Consider the following 18,146-nt stretch of genomic DNA (forward strand, 5'->3'; position numbering starts at 1 on the left):
GACCCAACTTACGCTGCTACAGCTGCTTTGATTTCTCTAGAAAGCCTTTCCACCAGGTGTCGGCGTGTGCTTAAGAAAGATTTTCATCATATTTCCATAGCAGCATTTGTGAGGTTAAACACTGATGTTGGGCAGGAAGGCCTGCTTGTCATCCCAGTTCTAATTCATCCCAAAGGTGTAATCAGTTTGAGGACAGGACTCTGTGCAGGTTACTGTGTCTTTATGGAGCTTGTTTTGTGAACGGTAAATACTCCTGTTGAAACAGGAAGGGGTCTCTACACGCTGTTCCTGAGCTAAACTGAATCCACATTAAGTTTGGAGGTCTGTAGCTGTTTACTCTGCAGAAAGTTGGTGACCTCTGCACACTATCCACCCCAACATCTGCTGACCCCACTGATTTTTATCTGGCTTAACACTTGATGGCTGTGTTGCTGTAATTCCCAACCTGTTATAATACCACACGAGTCTAGTGCAGAATATTTAGTAGTCATGGCATTTTAGGATTATACTTAGAGCACAGGTGGCGTCCCATCATGGTGCCAATCTGGGATCCACTGAGATCAACTCACTCTTGCACAAATGTTCGTAGAAGTACTTTGTATGCCGAGGTAAAGGACTTTATACACGTTACCATAGAAATGACAGAAACACCTCAACTAAATGCTTTAGGTGGTTGTGTGAATTTTTATGCTAAAATGTTGAAAATAGCTCTATAAAATACAAATAGAGTTTATTATTATTTTATTTGTTTTCTTTTTCTTCTTGTCTTTCTGTAATGGACTTTTTATAAAAATGCTTCAGTTCCAGTCAACCCACAACAAAAATGCTAAATCAATATTTTAACTCTACAAGGTGTTTTCTCATGTTTCTTCTCCATTTGGTCACTATAAATATAAATAAAGGTCAGTGTTCTATGTACTGGCTTCTCTTTGTATATTTTTATTCATTATTAAAATCAGCATTTTTACATTTTTTACAAACATTACACTCAAAAACCAACCACTCACATATAAAAATATGTTAAAAAACAGGAAATTATACATTTTTCTTTTGTAAAACTGATATGTATTGCACTGCTGTTTGTATTCTTTCATTCACCTTCGTTATATATTTCCCTGTATCACTATGTAATATAAAAATACATATATTTATCACAATAAAAATAAAGTTCACTGCAGTACTGTGTTCCCTTTTCCTGCGTCGTCTCTGGGGCAGCCGGGCTGATCAGCGAGACATCATCCGCACAAACTCTGAGAACACAAAACCAGAGAAATGAATGTAAACATGGATGCTGAAATAGTCCTGTCGAAATTCTCTCTTACCCTCAAAGTCCACCTGGCCGTCACCGTTGAGGTCGACGTCCTTTAGGATCTCGCTGATCTCTCTGTTGGTCACTTGTTCGCCCATCAGCTTCTTCATGGCTTCACGCAGCTCCGTCAAACTGATCTGACCGTCACCGTCGGAGTCAAACTGAGCACAGACAAGAGGACAAATGTGACTGAATATTCTGGGGGAAAGAAGAGTAAAACCTGAAATTCAAAGATCCTGGATTTCCTGTTTCGCTGCATCACTGTTATATTACAGCCAACTGTAAAATAAGCAAAGCTGATGCCCCTCTTTTTGCTTTCCAAACACTTTGCTGTCATCACATTTTCAAATTTTTAATTCTTCATGCTTCAAGCCATCTATCTATGTGAAAAATGGTAAAGGAAACAAAAAAATACAACTGCAATGGCAGATTATTATAAATAAATGATTTATGTTTTTATTTTTTTTATAAATGAGAATAAAATTGTTATTTTGTCTTAACACATTTTTAAAAATATATGCATACTGCACTGATTGCATCCATCACCTCTTTTGTATTTTTGAAATTGATCCTTATTAATCAGATTTACTTTCAGACTTTGATTAGGCCACTTCAGAACCTTAATTTTTTTTAATTAGTAAAAGTATTTTTTTTTAATTGACTCTTTAAATGATGGATTTTTGAATGTTGTTGTGTATAGGTTTAGTTCCAGCAGCAACAGGTTAGACACCAGCATGAACTGCATCATTCAATATCTCTAGTAACAGTGGCTTCACGTCTTTATGTATTTTAGGAATAATAATTATAGTTTTTTATCCATCTGAACCTCTTTGAATGCGTCTCGTAGCTCTTTGACTCCGATCATGTCTGCTGTCTCTGCCAGCAGCTTTGGTCCCATCAGCTCCACAAAATCCTCAAAGTCAATCTTGCCTCCACCTGAAACACACAAACACACAGTCAAATACAAACTACAGAGAAAGTCAGTTCCGTTCTCTTGCTCATTGTTACAGACTAATCCACATCATTTCCATCATATTTTCTCACACAGTGCTGGTACGGAGAAAATTTGATCTTGGATCAGGTTAAATTGATAAGTTACATTTCTTTGTGATGCCATTTCTCCCTTCCAATTTCCTCCCCGTGTCAAAAACCACCTGGTGTCATATTTGTTTCATTTTTCTGTGATTTGTGTTCAGTTTGGTGTTTTAGTCGCTCCACTCACTGATCTGTTGGCTCAGTTCGATGAGCTCCATCTCGGTGGGCATGTATCCCATCGTCCTCATGCACTCCCCCAGGTCTCTGTGACTGATGTAGCCCTTCTTGTTCTTGTCAAACTCCACAAACGCCACGCGGAGCTCTGATCAAAAACGAAAAGCATCTTATTACTTGGAGGCGTTAAAATAAGTTGAGGTTCGGCATGATTTGCTGCTGTCTCACCTTCAAGCTCCTCTGGTCTCAGCTCTCTGTCCTGTTGGAGAGAAAAGTTTCAGGAAGTGAAAGACTATTTGGTAAAGCACAGAGACAAAACTACATAAAAAAAAAAAAATCACACAAAAAATCACACGTCAGCACAAATGCACACTAAACAGAGATGAAATGAAGCTGAACACAACATGATACGTTTTCATGGGTGGAAATTCAACCGTTTCATTTGCGGAACCATCATGTTTGGCCATTATTTTTGCAAAATGAGCTCACTATTACATTCATTTGATTAAATAATACTTAAAATGTTATTTTTTACTTTTAAAATTAACCTCACCTGTCACCCACTGACTCCTGTGATTCTGAAACGAGAACTTTTCATTAGAAATTCAGCAGTGGGACTTTACATATTCGAGACTAAACTTTTGCCTAATTTTCTTGAAAAAATATCTCATATTGAATCTGTTTGCGTGGAGACTATGAAGCCCATCACAGTTTACCAACTGGATTTAGTTCTGGACTTTAACTGGGCCATTCTGTGTGATTGGGGTGGCTGTCAGGCTGTTAGTTTTCAGTCTTGTAGCCTTTTAGGTTTTTAGGGAACACCCTGTTATTTAGCTTTATCTGTCTTCCTATCAACTCCCACCAGCTTGGTACAGAAATGCATTACCACAGCATGATGCTGCCACTGTTGTGTTTTACAAGGACGATGGCGTGTTAGGGTGTTTTCTTAAAACGAGTGGTTGCGTTGGATTTATAATTATTTTTTTTTACAAAGGACAGTTGTACACTATTCTTTTCACAGCTTCATTTAAAAAGCTGATGATTTCAGCACATGTCCTCCACTTGCAGAGTCTAAAGAACTTGAACTTTTGATTAATTGGTATATTTGATTTGCCTCCTAGAAGTGTGTGTGTGTGTCTGTGTGCATAGTTGTTTGTCATGTGTGTCTCTATGTTGCCCAATAGATTGGTGCCATAAGTGGCTTTTACACAACAGATGGATAGATGGACTGATTTATTGCTGTGTCATATTTGACAATTAAAAGATAATGCAGAAGAATTATAACTTCTAATAAGTGCCATCAATACACCAGTGACTATTGGATCTAAAAACTCTCAGTGTCATTTTCGGAGTTTCCAGCCTGATAATTTAAGATGTTTTTGCTCTCTTATCCAGACCTAATTTGCTTTATTGATCACTCGTCTCAGTTGGAAAATAACACTCTGGCCTGTGGCAGATTTTAAGCGACAAGCTTCACAAATCCGCTCGATAATTTTCCATTAAAGCCAGTAATCAATCCCTCTGAGCGTGTGCAGAGCTGGGGGATCTGATTGTCTGACCCGGGCCTGTGTGATGAACGGAGGAGGGTGATGAAGGGCCCAGATGTGCGGATGAAAGCCGACAGACACGAGTGGAAAAGCTTAATGAGGAGGACACAGAGCGCTGCCTGTTACATACAAGCGTCTGAACAAAGCCCTGTTTTAGGAAGATGCAGGCTGGGCCTACGATGTTGTGCAGAACTTTGTAGTTCTTCATCAGCGACCTGAAGGAATCCTTGAACGCCTTATCCTCCATATCCTGATTCTCCTCTTCCTCCGGCTGCCGCAGACCCTGCAGGCCCCTCGGCCGAACCCGCAGGGTCCCATGTATGGCCTTCTTATAGAGACACAGCAGGCTGTTAGATCACAGCTCTCACTGTCACATAAACCTGAGTAATCTCTTTAAGGGAACAAGGTTTGGACCCGTGTTTTCTGAGCCTGCAGACATGAGTCCAAATGGGACTTTAAGCGTTACGTTATATAAGATCCTCACTGTTTCACAGAAATAATAACTCATATCAGGTTTTATTCTGCGAAATATGTCAAAAAGCATTTTGATATTTGTCTTTTTGTCTCCATTCTGCTGAAACTTTATTAGTCACACGATATTTTTGATTTTCATCTCACACTTAACGTCTTCAGATCAAAGGCCAGAGAAAATTCAAAAAGCATTTTTAAGTGATGATTACCGCCATATTTGTAAAATAAAGGAAATAACTTAAAGAGAGCCTGTTTGACAACATGAAGCAAACTAAAGGATCTGAAAAAGCAACATCACGCTCTGATCCACAGGAAACTGAGAAGTCACCGACATCTATATCTTAATCTGAAAGATCTCCAGATATAAGGAGATGTTTTAAATTTTTGTTTTAAAAAAATAATAAAACAAATCATATGATGGATTCAGACTTCAATAAGGAGAGAATAAATTGAGGAGCGTTCTTTTATTTCCCTTTATTTCTGACATGAGAATGATCAGAATAAAAGCAACAATGCAATTGGTTTATTTTTTAACCCATAATTACAAAACAGTATCCTAATCTTGTTGGAAAATAAAAGAATATTGTTTATTGTATATTCTGGGATGTTAAATTAAAGCTGAAGTTTGTTGTATCTGAAACTTCTAGTTTCTTACTGGACAGAAAAGCAAATAAAATCTGGAGTTTTGATTTTGTTTTCTATTTGAAGGAGGCTGTACATTATGTTTTTAACTTAATTAGAAGTATTGCACAAATGTGAAATGACTGTAAAATCATTATATTCAATAAATTACAACATGATTCCATGAGGCTCTTTTGACAAATTAAAACAGGCTTTAAAAAATAAACTTTTAAGAAGGAAATAAGAACACTTTCTTTTATCAAACTTAGATTTATGTATTTGATATGTTTTTTATGTTAATATTCTAAACATACGATTGCATTTTAAATTAATATTAACTGTAAAATCACCATAATTAAATAATAAAGTCTTTAAAATATCAGTCAGTGTGTAACTGATCTCTACATTTGTTTTACTTTATGAATCGAGTTACTGAAATAAATGAAGTTTTCACTAATATTTTATTTAATTCATAATGACTATTTGATGAAAAGAAATAAACAAATTTTCACCAAACAAAACTCCAAACCAAACAATTATCCTGCAACTAGAGATTTCAAAATAGAGAACAAGTTTCTCCTACCTTCCTGAGTTTGGTTGTCATAGATGGTTTTGTGCAGTTTCCCATCACCAAAACTCCAGATAAAAAAACTTCCTCCCTGCAGCTACCTTCCCCCGACCTCTCCTTTATTTTTCTAATATGTTGCTCAGATGAAATCCATGCATGAGTTCCCACAAAACAACAAACTAACTCAGTTAAGCTTACCGAACCCTGTAGTTGTTTCTGCAGACGCAGCATCTCACTATTCCTCCTCCCACTGGGCTTCTAACCCACCCATCCAACAACCCCTCTGTTTTCTCTTTCTCTGTTGCTTCATGGTTTTGCGCCATGATTCAAATGAGTTCAGGACGGAGAGCTCAAGAGGAAGAGCTAAGAGACCACAAACAGAGAGGCGTTAATCCCCATGTCTGATTAAAATGGGAATGAAGAGCAGAAGGACAAAAGAGGCAGAGCTGAGTGAGTGTCCAACTAGATGCTTTGTGCTTATGAAAGGCATGCCTTTTGAGTTAAGTTTGAATTTAACTTTGCTTGATTTGACCTATAGTACAGTCATTAAAAATGCAAAGACTATTGGGAAATAACAGGAATGGTGTGAAAACTAGCAGTGTGAAGAAATGGTGGTGAAAGAGAGAAGAGAAAATGATAGTTTAAGACTTAAATTTTAAGACAAACTAAAAAAAATTTCAGAGTAAAATAGTTTCTGTAATAGGCAAGACTGACCACGAGGTGTCACTGTAGCAGTCAGACAATCTTTGGAAAGCTAAATGTCAACTCGCCGGAACCTCCAGGTAAATTTGATTTAAAACACTTTACATTTTAACTTGACATTTTTGGTGCATATAGAGCCAATAATTACGCCCTTGAACTTTCAAACATTTTGACACATTACAGCCTCAAACCTCAATGTTTGTATTTCGTGGCTCAGATCAACACTAACTGAGCTCATTCATGTTTTTGATTTTATTTTGTGCAAAATGAAAAGTGTTGCACGTGTTCTCTTTCCTTTCTAGAGAACGAAATTGTTGACAAACCATATGTCCACAAAAGCTCAAATTCAAAATTTAGCTCTTCTTCTTTATTTACTCTGCTTCACGGTTTCTGCTGCAGTAAATCATCCCCACGGCGTGACGCTGCCTGGCAGTATTGTGCATCAGTGTGTTAGTGGAGGGTCTGTGCTGTGTAGGTGCTAGTTTAGTTCATTAGTTTAGTTTGGGTGTTCTGGTGTTTCCTCCATTCCCTGCATGGATTGTTGCTCACTGCAAACAGGATTCTTTATGATTTCATTTAAACGATGGCTTTCTTTTTGACTCTCTTCCTTAAATTCCTGAGTTGTGGAGTTCAAGTCTAATATTTGTCCAGATTCTTCTACCTGAGCTGTGGATCTCTGCAGCTCCTCCTAGGTAACCACAGACCTCTCAGCTTTGTGCCTCATTAAAGTCCCCCCTTCCCAGCTTTGCAGGTTTGAAATGTCCAAAGTTTGGAATATTGTTTTTTTCTGGATGCAATCGTCTCGATGAGTTCCTGAATAAATCTTGCTTATAAATCTTGCATAAACTAAAACATACTTTAGCCTTCCTCGCATTTTTGTCTTACAATTGATAATAGGGGAATTGCTGCTCTTTAAAATATTTATATGGACGCTACTCCTGCTTGTCAGCACTGTAGAGGTTTTCTATCCTTAAGTACATCTAAATTATTCCCAACAGAACTGACACCAACAGCTGCGACTGAAGATCCTCGGCACCCCAACCAGATTAATTACCAGGCTGACTCTCTCCTCCTGCTCTCACTGATCACTCCGCTAGAACCTCTCAGTAGGTGAGCGTGTGTGTTTGTTTATGTCTCGGGGTTTGTGTAAATTTTTCTCAGAGTTGACGGTCATGTCAGCAGCCACCGGGTCAACCCGGTACGAGAACAAGACTCTGACATGGTGTCATGGGTTATATGAGCGATCTGAGGTAACACGACTCTGTCCCTTGTTGGGGGCATGTACTGATCTGGTGTTAGATGTACATCGGCTGGTTTTAAGCATCGTCAACCGATAAAGTCGGAAACATTAGAGGAAGGAAGGAAGAGAGGAAGTTTATCTTCAAATATATACAAAAATTATGATATATATATTTTGGTTGTTTTTTTTGGTAGCACCGTTTCCTTCATCCCACAGTCAAAAACCATAAAGTTTAATTGGTCTCTCTGATTTATCCTAAGATATGAGTGTGGCGCATGGTTGTGTGCCCTCTGTGATGGACTGACGACCTGTCCAGGGTTTACCCCACCTTTCGCCCAAAGGCCACTGGAAATAGACACCAGCTACATTGTGACCATGCAAAGATAAGCGGGAATGGATGGACGGATGGATGGATGGATAAATAGATGTATGGATGGATAGGTGGATGAATTAATCAATGGATGATTGATGGACTGAATATATGGATGAATCGACGGATGGATGGATGGATGGATGGATGGATGGATAGGTGGATGGATTAATCAATGGATGATTGATGGACTGAATATATGGATGAATCGACGGACGGACGGGCGGGCGGGCTGGAGGATGTGGGGCTGAAGCAATTATTGAAATAACCATCAACTAATTTAGTAATCAATGAATCATTAAAAGAAGTATGCAGACTTAAAAAAGCCAATTTGAACAACACAGTCAAAACTGTACAAAAATATATTCATTTTGCATGTAGGATTTAAAAAATCCCTGTTTTTAAAAATGTGCTAGGCAGAACTCCTCAAGTAGCCTGGTTTTAGTAACAAAAAAAGAATCTGTGATGTGAATGAATGAATGAAAAATGAATGGATGGACGCTCTGCTACCTACTTGTACAAATGAACTGCATAGTTTGTATTGGCCATGTAACCAAACATAAAAAGCAGAAATAAATAATTAAGATTAATTTCCAAAAATTGCAGCTTTCAAATGAACAAAGAAATTGTAATATTTTCCTCTAAAATACAATTCTTTCAACCTGTCCCATTCATAAATTATCAGGGAATCTTCTCTGAGATTTTAATGTGTTTAAACTAATAAAGGAATGTGAAGTCTGCTTTTTTAGTGAGACATTTTAAAGAGATGCCGGGTTTGTGCGAGCCATCTGCTTCCCTCCGTTTCATTATGTGGGGGCCGAGGGTCTGTGGTTGTCCTCCCTAAGCCTTCATGTAATGAAGCACAGACTGATCCAATCTTCGGCTTCGCTCTGTTCTCTTCTCTCCAGACTTCCCCGACTTCTGTCTCCCACTCACTCAGCAGATTTCTTCTTTTTTTGGATCACTTGCATCACCACTCACATCACAGTGGGTTTTTTTCTTGCCTTAAGCACGACTTCCTGCTGCGAACCTCATCGTCAGAGTTTTTCTGACGTGGTCAGGTGGATGCGAGTCCATCTGCACGGTTACAGAGAAATGTTTGAGGGAGCGAGCTGAGGTCAAGGGTTAACTTCAGCTCGGTGTTATTTCCACACACTTTCCCACATTGTGGTGGTTTGATTGAGCCACTGTCAGGGTCTGCATTTTGTTTCCGTTTTATTTTGGGTTTTTTTTGGTTTGAGTTTTTTTTTCCTGCCGTTGGGACTGGCATTCCTCATGACATCCACCAGAGGTCGCCAACAGACAGAGCCCCTGGAAGGCTGCTGAGTTCAACCCGTTTACACACCTGCAGCTTGTTTTGGAGGGCGTGGATTATGGATTTAAGCAGCAGCTCCTCTCCGTCTCATCGCCTGAGTGTTTGCTTACTTCGGTAACAACTCGTTCCAGAACTAGGCTCTCTGTGATCTGTTCCGCTCTAACCCTTTGTTGTCTTCCTCGTCAGATATCCTGCGGTTCTGGCGAAGAGCAGTCCTCCCCGAGTTCAGTGTGCGCCTGTGCTCCCCTCGTTGTGGATTCCCTACCTCCTGTGTCCTCCCTCGACGCTGTCGGTGCTACCGGTCAGAAGCCACCCCTCGTGTGTCCACCCTTTCCTCTCGTCGATCCCTCTCTGGTGGAACCCCCCTCATTCCAAGTAAGACAGACTCTGGAATATTCCCGAAGGATTTTCTCCTCACTGCTCTGACCCTGCTTCTCCTGTTGGTAGCAAGACGACCCGGTCATCAGCACCAGGAGTCGCGTCCTGACCCCTCCCCTGACTTCAATAAACTGATTATTGTGCACTTAATCGTTCTCTCTGATTGTGTTCTTGCATGTGGGTTCGTAAAGTAAAACTCAACATGACAGAACACTCAGGCCAAGCTACGACCTCCGCAGACGCGATCAGAGGAGCGTTATCAGACCAACAAGCCCTCATTCAGCTCCACGATTCAGCTCTGAGAGAGCTGGGAAATCGCCAAGCTGAAACTAACCGACGATTAACTGAACTCTCAAATTTCCTACAGAATTCATTACCTCAGGACACAAATCAACCTTCTGTTTCCCCATCCGCGCCGTCATTAGCCCCGGATCCGCTCGTCCGCTCCGGCTTCTCTGAGGTCCGCCCGGCAACTCCAGATAAGTTTTCTGGTGACATCAAGAAGGTAACAGGATTTATCCTCCAATGCACCATTGTCTTCAACCATTCGCCACAGAGTTTTCCCAATGATGACCATAAGATTTCTTATGTCTTATCCTTGTTGACGGGCCGAGCCTTAGAGTGGGCCGAAGCCCGGTTTACCACCGCAGTTAATTATGGATGTACCTACCCCGAGTTCCTAACTGAGTTAAAACAGGTCTTTTGCCAGGAGACGGAAGGAACATCCTCTTCCAGAGATTTGCACGGGTTAAAGCAGGGGCAGAAGAGTGTTTCTGATTTCGCCATAGACTTTAGGATCAAGGCGGCCGCATCTGGCTGGAACATGGTAGCTCTCAAGAGCGCCTTTTTCCATGGGCTAAACGAGCAGATAAAGGACGAATTAGCCACATTGGATGAGCCAGAATCCCTGAACGATTTCATAAACTTATCCATAAGATTGGACAACCGAATCCGTACTAGAGCCAGGGAACGCACCCGTCGAGTTTCTTCTCCATGCACCTCTCTAACCAGTAGTCGTCTTTCTGCTCAGCACTCACCTCCTTCCCCAGCCCCATGTATGGAACCCATGCAAATAGGAAACACAAGGCTCACACCCGAGGAGCGTCAACGGAGGTTACGCTCCCAGCTCTGTATTTACTGTGGTGAGCCGAACCATGTGATTGCTAATTGTCCTGTACGTTTAAACCCGCAGGTCCGGCAGTGAAGGCGGGGAAACTGCCGGCACCGTCCACTCCTAAACCCCGTCTCACCTTCCCTGTCACCCTATTCGCCAACAATGACTCACTTTCTGTGTCAGTTCTCATTGATTCCGGTTGCGAACAAAATCTCATCAGTTCCGACATAATTCACCAGCTCTCCGTGCCTACTGAACCGTTACCAGTTCCTCTCCGTGTCGCTGCCCTGGATGGGAAGGGTCTACCCCAGATAACCCACCGGACCAAGCCACTACGCCTGCTAATTTCTGGTAACCACACTGAAGAGATCATTTTCTATGTGTTTCCCACTATCAGTTCCCCCATAGTTCTAGGATTCAACTGGCTATTCAAGCATAACCCCCAGATAGATTGGGTTGAGGGACGGATTACTTCCTGGTCTTCCAAGTGCCACACCACCTGTCTCCGTTCCGCTGTTCCTTCGCAGCCCACACGTTCCACGATGGATGAGGTGGATCCATCCGACGTCACCGCCGTCCCTAGTGAGTACCATGAACTCATCACTGTTTTCAGTAGGGACAAAGCCCTCTCTCTACCACCTCACAGACCATATGACTGTGCAATCGACCTCCTGCCTGGGGCCCCTCTACCTAACAGTAGACTGTATAACATCTCCAGGGCCGAACGCCAGGCCATGGAGGACTACATAAATAAATCCCTCGCTGCAGGTATTATCCGTACCTCGTCTTCCCCTTTGGGTGCTGGGTTTTTCTTTGTGGGGAAGAAGGATGGTTCTCTGAGGCCCTGCATCGACTATAGAGGCCTAAATCAAATCACCATCAAAAACAAGTATCCTTTACCCCTGCTCTCCTCTGCCTTCGAACCTGTTCAAGGGGCAACCGTCTTTTCGAAACTGGACCTTAGAAACGCTTACCATCTACTACGCATCAGGGAGGGCGACGAATGGAAGACCGCTTTTAAGACCCCTATGGGGCACTACGAGTATCTGGTCATGCCTTTTGGTTTGTCTAACGCCCCCTCCTTCTTCCAGGCCCTTGTGAACGACGTCCTCCGAGATTTCATTAATGTGTTTGTCTTTGTCTACTTAGATGACATCCTTATCTACTCAAGGACCCTGGTGGAGCACCAAGAACACGTCCGTCTAGTTCTCCAGAGGTTACTAGAAAATAAATTGTATGTGAAAGCCGAAAAATGCGAGTTCCACCGCCCATCAGTAACTTTCCTGGGGTACGTCCTTGAGAGCGGACAGATCAGAGCAGCAGAGGACAAGATCGCAGCAGTTCTGGACTGGCCTCAGCCTGAAACGCGTAAGCAACTCCAACGTTTCCTAGGCTTTGCCAACTTCTATAGGAGGTTCATCCGGAACTATAGCCAGATCGCTTCCCCCCTCACAGCTCTCACCTCCACAAAGAGGGTGTTTAGCTGGACTCCACAAGCCGAGGCCGCCTTCACTGAACTCAAGTCGCGGTTCTCCAAGGCCCCGGTCCTGGTTCAACCCGACCCAAGCAGGCAGTTTGTAGTGGAGGTTGACGCATCCGATATTGGGGTGGGGGCCGTTCTGTCCCAGATCACTGCGCAGGATCAGAAGTTACACCCCTGCGCTTTCTTTTCCCGCAGACTCTCTCCAGCTGAGAGGAATTACAATGTGGGAGACAGAGAATTGCTGGCTATAAAACTGGCTTTGGAGGAGTGGCGTCACTGGCTGGAGGGAGCAGAACACCCCGTTCTAGTCTGGACCGATCACAAGAACCTGTCCTACCTCCAGTCAGCTAAACGATCCAACCCACGCCAGTCTCGCTGGTCTCTGTTCTTCGCACGCTTTAACCTTTCCATTTCCTATCGTCCAGGTTCAAAGAATGTAAAGCCAGATGCTCTGTCCAGGATACACTCCCCTGACGATTCGGAGGAAAGCCTGGCTCCCATTCTCCCGCCTAGTTGCACAGTCGGAGGAGTAACGTGGGAGATGGAGGACATCCTCCGCCAAGCGCACCAGACCGAGCCTCCTCCTGAAGCCTGTCCTCCAGGTAAACAGTACGTTCCCTCCGCTGTCCGTGCCCGCTTCCTACAATGGATTCATGCCTCCAAGTTCGCCGCTCACCCTGGAGTCAGTCGCACCATAGGGTTGGTCAATCGCAGGTTTTGGTGGGGATCAATACACAAGGACGTTAAGGAGTATGTCTCCGCCTGCGCAGTCTGTGCACGCAACAAGTCGTCCAACCGACCCCCTGCTGGCCTCCTACAGCCATTACCCATACCAGGACGACCATGGTCCCACATCGCTGTCGACTTCGTCACCGGACTCCCAAGGTCCAAAGGTATGACCACTATTCTCACAATCATCGACCGTTTTTCCAAAGCCTGTCATCTTGTCCCCCTACGCAAACTACCCACCGCTGCTCAGACAGCTAAACTACTCATCAAGCATGTTTTCAAGCTGCATGGGATACCCCAGGAGATCCTCTCCGACCGCGGGCCCCAGTTTATCTCGCAGGTCTGGCGTCAGTTCTGCTCCGCCCTGGGAGCCAGGGTGTCTCTCAGCTCCGGGTATCATCCCCAAACCAATGGGCAGACTGAACGTATGAACCAGGAGCTGGAGGCCGCCCTGCGATGTCTCACCTCTACCAACCCTGATGATTGGGCTCCACACCTTCCGTGGGTAGAGTATGCACATAACTGCCACACGTCTGCAGCTACTGGTCTCTCTCCCTTTGAAGTAGTCCTGGGATACCAACCTCCTCTCCTCCCGGCTGACGAAAGTAACATCTCTGTCACATCGGTCCAGCACCACATTCGCAGGAGTCACAAGATCTGGAAGGACACCGTCTCCGCCCTCAACAACTCATCCGCCAGTAATAAACGACTCGCTGACCGACGTAGGATCCCTGCCCCGACATACTCCGTGGGGCAGAAGGTATGGCTGTCAACACGTGACATTCCCCTTAAATCTATGTCCAGGAAGTTGTCCCCTAGATTCATCGGTCCTTTCGAGATACTGGCGCTCGTGGGTCCCGCGGCTGTGCGACTCCGACTCCCTTCATCCATGCGACCACCCGACCTTCCACGTGTCCCACATTAAACCTGTTCTCTCCAGTGAACTTTGCCCTCCGGCCGAACCCCCTCCTCCCTCCCTGGACAGGCGGGGCGACGCCATTTTTGCCGTCCGTCGGCTAGTGGCCTCCCGGCGGCGGGGTCGGGGCTACCAGTACCTCGTCGACTGGGAGGGCTACGGCCCTGAAGAACGTTCCTGGGTCCCGGGATCGTTCATTGTGGATAACACCCTCATTAGGGAGTATTGGGACTCTCAGCCCTCATCCTCTGCTCGGCCGCCAGGTGGCGTCCGTTGAGGGGGGGGTACTGTCAGGGTCTGCATTTTGTTTCCGTTTTATTTTGGGTTTTTTTTGGTTTGAGTTTTTTTTTCCTGCCGTTGGGACTGGCATTCCTCATGACATCCACCAGAGGTCGCCAACAGACAGAGCCCCTGGAAGGCTGCTGAGTTCAACCCGTTTACACACCTGCAGCTTGTTTTGGAGGGCGTGGATTATGGATTTAAGCAGCAGCTCCTCTCCGTCTCATCGCCTGAGTGTTTGCTTACTTCGGTAACAACTCGTTCCAGAACTAGGCTCTCTGTGATCTGTTCCGCTCTAACCCTTTGTTGTCTTCCTCGTCAGATATCCTGCGGTTCTGGCGAAGAGCAGTCCTCCCCGAGTTCAGTGTGCGCCTGTGCTCCCCTCGTTGTGGATTCCCTACCTCCTGTGTCCTCCCTCGACGCTGTCGGTGCTACCGGTCAGAAGCCACCCCTCGTGTGTCCACCCTTTCCTCTCGTCGATCCCTCTCTGGTGGAACCCCCCTCATTCCAAGTAAGACAGACTCTGAAATATTCCCGAAGGATTTTCTCCTCACTGCTCTGACCCTGCTTCTCCTGTTGGTAGCAAGACGACCCGGTCATCAGCACCAGGAGTCGCGTCCTGACCCCTCCCCTGACTTCAATAAACTGATTATTGTGCACTTAATCGTTCTCTCTGATTGTGTTCTTGCATGTGGGTTCGTAAAGTAAAACTCAACATGACAGCCGTGACGGATGTCTGCCATATTCCTGCGTCTCCTTTTGACCATCTGAGTGTTGGGATGTGATGTGATACTGAGCTTATAAGACGACACCAGAGACAGCGAGGTCACCAGCTGTATCTGTTACAGGTTACACTTTACCGATGTTCTCCAACATGGAGGAGTTTAAATTCTCTCTGTCAGCGTCCTTAACTTCGGTTCTGCTTGTCAGTAGAGCCCAACACTTCTACTCAAGCTTTTTGGGGTTAAATAAAACTAGATTTGTTCTGTTGTGGCTCTGAAAGCTTTACTGGGTGGGATCAGAGATCAGGAGCAAACTTGGGTCATGTTGGGTTTTTAAACTTGAACTGGGGGAGTTGGGTTTCAATCAGGTTAAAAGGGAGACATTCGATAAGCTGAAGAACTTGATGCAGGACCAGCACAAAAACAAAAATACACACAGAGCCACACTCAACACTTCACAGAAACCCACACCGACAGTTTCCAGTCCTACCTGTCCAAACACTGAGTTTACGATGGGCAGCAGGTCTGCAGAGTCTTCCTCCGCCTCTTTCTCCTCGCTGGTCCTGCGACGTCCCTCCAGCATCTCCTCCAGCTGCTCCTCCAGCGCCTCGCTGTCCTCAGCCGCCTCTGCCGCCGTCGTCTGGGGCGGCTGTCTGGATCTCTGACGCTGCGGAGGCACGTGGGTGGCGCCCAGACCCTCAGCGATGAGCATGCCCTGCTCGATGCTTCGCCTCTTCTGCCTCTCCATCTTCCTCTTGATCGAGGCCTGAACCTGGATAGGGTTAAGCAAAGAATTAGGCAGATGATAAACTATCCCAGACGTTATTACGATAAGCAATAATATTGTTTTGATGGAGTCATAAAATAGTGGCATACTGATGCAAGTACACGCTCTCTAATTTCGAGCTAACGTCTAACACTGGAACTGGAAGACGTTTTAAATATCCAAAATAAATAAAACACCATTAACAACAACGAGCATGGATATTTAAGTCTCTGTAAACAGAATTGTGCTTCGAAAAAGGAGCTAGTTGAGACCACCACACACACAGAAAGAGAAAAACAATCATGCAAATGGAAATTATTGTTTAAATAATTGGTTTACTGCTTATTGCGACAGGCTTAGAAAGGAAGAGTTAAAACATGTTATTTCGTCTGGTTGAAGGAAATAAACTTGACATTCATATGACAGAAAAGTCGGCAGCTTAGAGCAGCTTGATTTGTAAGATTACTTCGAGAAATGAATTAATCTTCAATCTCAAGTGAACAGATAAAGAACTCTAACTTGAGCTGGATTGGGAAGAACAATAAAAGCCTGTCTGTGGGTGAAAGCGTCTGACTGCACTAAATAACAACAATATACACAAAAAAAGGGTTCAAGTTGGAGCTCAGTTTATGTCAAAACTGCAGCAAATTTTAAGCTCAAGGCATTATTCAACATTTTCTCTATAAAAATTCAACTTTTCACAAATTGTATTCCAACGCTTACTGCGATGAGAATGCACCGAGTACAGTACACACATGTATCTAAATGATATTAAAAGCCAAAGAGAAAAGCTTAGTTTTGTTTTTTCTCCTGGCAAAGAAGAGAGCAACACACCAACTGAGATGAGTTAAAAACCCAGATCCCGGCTCACAGACCTGTTTCGCGCTCCTCTCCGGTGGTGCGCTCATAGCTCCACCGCCTCCTCCGGCGGACGGCTCTCGAATGAGCATGAACATCTCGCTGTGACAGGCTCAGACGCGCAGACACCACGCTCTCTCCTTCCTCCCCCTCCCTTGCCCTCTCTCTTCCCTTCACTCCTCTCCTCTGCACCACGGCTGCTTGGCTTTTATTTCAGCTTGCTTCTTGAAAAATCCTCCCAAACTCTGCTAAATAAAAGTGAACTTGTCAGATTGTGCTTTGAGAAAATGTTCCAACATTCTCTACGTTTGAGGTACATATAAAAGACTTAAGCATAAAATGAAGGCAGAGTAGAGACAGAGCTCAGTTCTTCCTTTCTTCTGCTTTTAAGCTCCTTGTGTTTCCTCTGCCTGTTTTCCCGATGCTTCTGTCCATTTCTGTCTTCTGATGAGCTCAGGTGAGGAGGTTTTATTATCATCTGTTGTCTTGGCTGTGGGATTGAGTTCCTGCACCTCTGCCCCTAACGGCTATCTGCTGACACTCTATACCTCCTGAACTTCACCTTCCTTCTGTTATCTACCTCTAAAATGTCGACCTCTGTCTCTCCTTTCCTTCCTCACCCTTTTTTCCACCCTTTCTCCTTCATCACAGGTAAACCGCTCTCTTCTCCTGTCATCAGAGGATATGCCACTGTCCTTTTTTTTTATTTTTATCTTTTCTAATCCTCTCCATGCATCTCCTTCTGAGTCCTTCCTGTTGTAACACAGATTGGATTCTTATTTTATTTTTCCCCATCGCTGTAAGAGAAGGAGGACGGATGGAGAGACGCAACAGCCTCAGCTGCAGTGCAATGATGAAAAGCTAAAAACGCATCACATCTGCGTTGCTCTTGCATGTATAATCCCATCCATCGAGCATGGCTGAGCTCACTCACACACACAGGTAGTTGTCTATTTTTAGCCCAGCGCTCACACAGCCTGATAGACGTTTTATTGTGCTTTTTGGCTCCTCCTGGAGAGTTGTGAACGGCTTTGTATTGTTTGTCCAAAAGGAACTAATTCTCCTAAAAGCATCAGATTTCCATAAATAACATGCCCCATTTCTCGTCGGCAGCTCAGATCTCACCTTTTATCCCTTTTTTTACCCTCAGACATCACCTTCTGTTAACCTGCATTAAACACTGATAATGTATCTCCAGTTGCTAATGTGGTTTCCATAGGTCCATTTGACTCCGTCTCCCAGCTGCCTTCTTGCCCCTTTTAGCCCCCTTTTCTCATTGGTTATTGATAAAAGGGTCATGGACTGAGTCCCAAGGAAGAAGATCCATTACCTGGCTGAGGCTTTGAAACATCCATCCATCCATCCATTTTCCGTGCACCCTTGTCCCTAATGGGGTCGGGAGGGTTGCTGGTGCCTATCTCCAGCTACGTTCCGGGCGAGAGGCGGGGTACACCCCGGACAGGTCGCCAGTCTGTCGCAGGGCAACACAGAGACATACAGGACAAACAACCATGCACACACACACTCACACCTAGGGAGAATTTAGAGA

General features: G+C 44.2%; 1 protein-coding gene and 1 long non-coding RNA gene across 3 annotated transcripts; one reads left to right on the forward strand and one right to left on the reverse strand.

The window, feature by feature from the left end:
• Positions 1-925: 925 nt before the first annotated feature.
• cabp2b (calcium binding protein 2b) lies at positions 926-17,050 on the reverse strand. Of its 2 annotated transcripts, XM_028008556.1 has the most exons (7): positions 16,615-17,050; positions 15,464-15,745; positions 2,747-2,777; positions 2,532-2,666; positions 2,136-2,245; positions 1,323-1,470; positions 926-1,250 (listed from the first exon to the last, which is right to left on the reverse strand). In XM_028008556.1, exons 1-7 carry the CDS (start codon positions 16,693-16,695, stop codon positions 1,225-1,227), a joined length of 813 nt encoding a protein of 270 aa, XP_027864357.1. In that variant the 5' UTR covers positions 16,696-17,050; the 3' UTR covers positions 926-1,224. The 2 variants fall into 2 exon arrangements, with proteins under 2 accessions (XP_027864357.1, XP_027864358.1); XM_028008557.1 differs by lacking the exons at positions 15,464-15,745; positions 16,615-17,050 and adding an exon at positions 5,741-6,145 and having other exon boundaries at positions 927-1,250.
• Positions 14,579-14,913, forward strand: LOC114138983 (uncharacterized). Its single transcript, XR_003594359.1, has 2 exons — positions 14,579-14,762; positions 14,835-14,913. It is a non-coding gene; the product is annotated as an uncharacterized LOC114138983 (long non-coding RNA).
• Positions 17,051-18,146: the final 1,096 nt, after the last annotated feature.

This window comes from Xiphophorus couchianus, chromosome 23 (genome assembly GCF_001444195.1).
Source record: "Xiphophorus couchianus chromosome 23, X_couchianus-1.0, whole genome shotgun sequence".
In the NCBI taxonomy this organism is placed as follows: domain Eukaryota; kingdom Metazoa; phylum Chordata; class Actinopteri; order Cyprinodontiformes; family Poeciliidae; genus Xiphophorus; species Xiphophorus couchianus.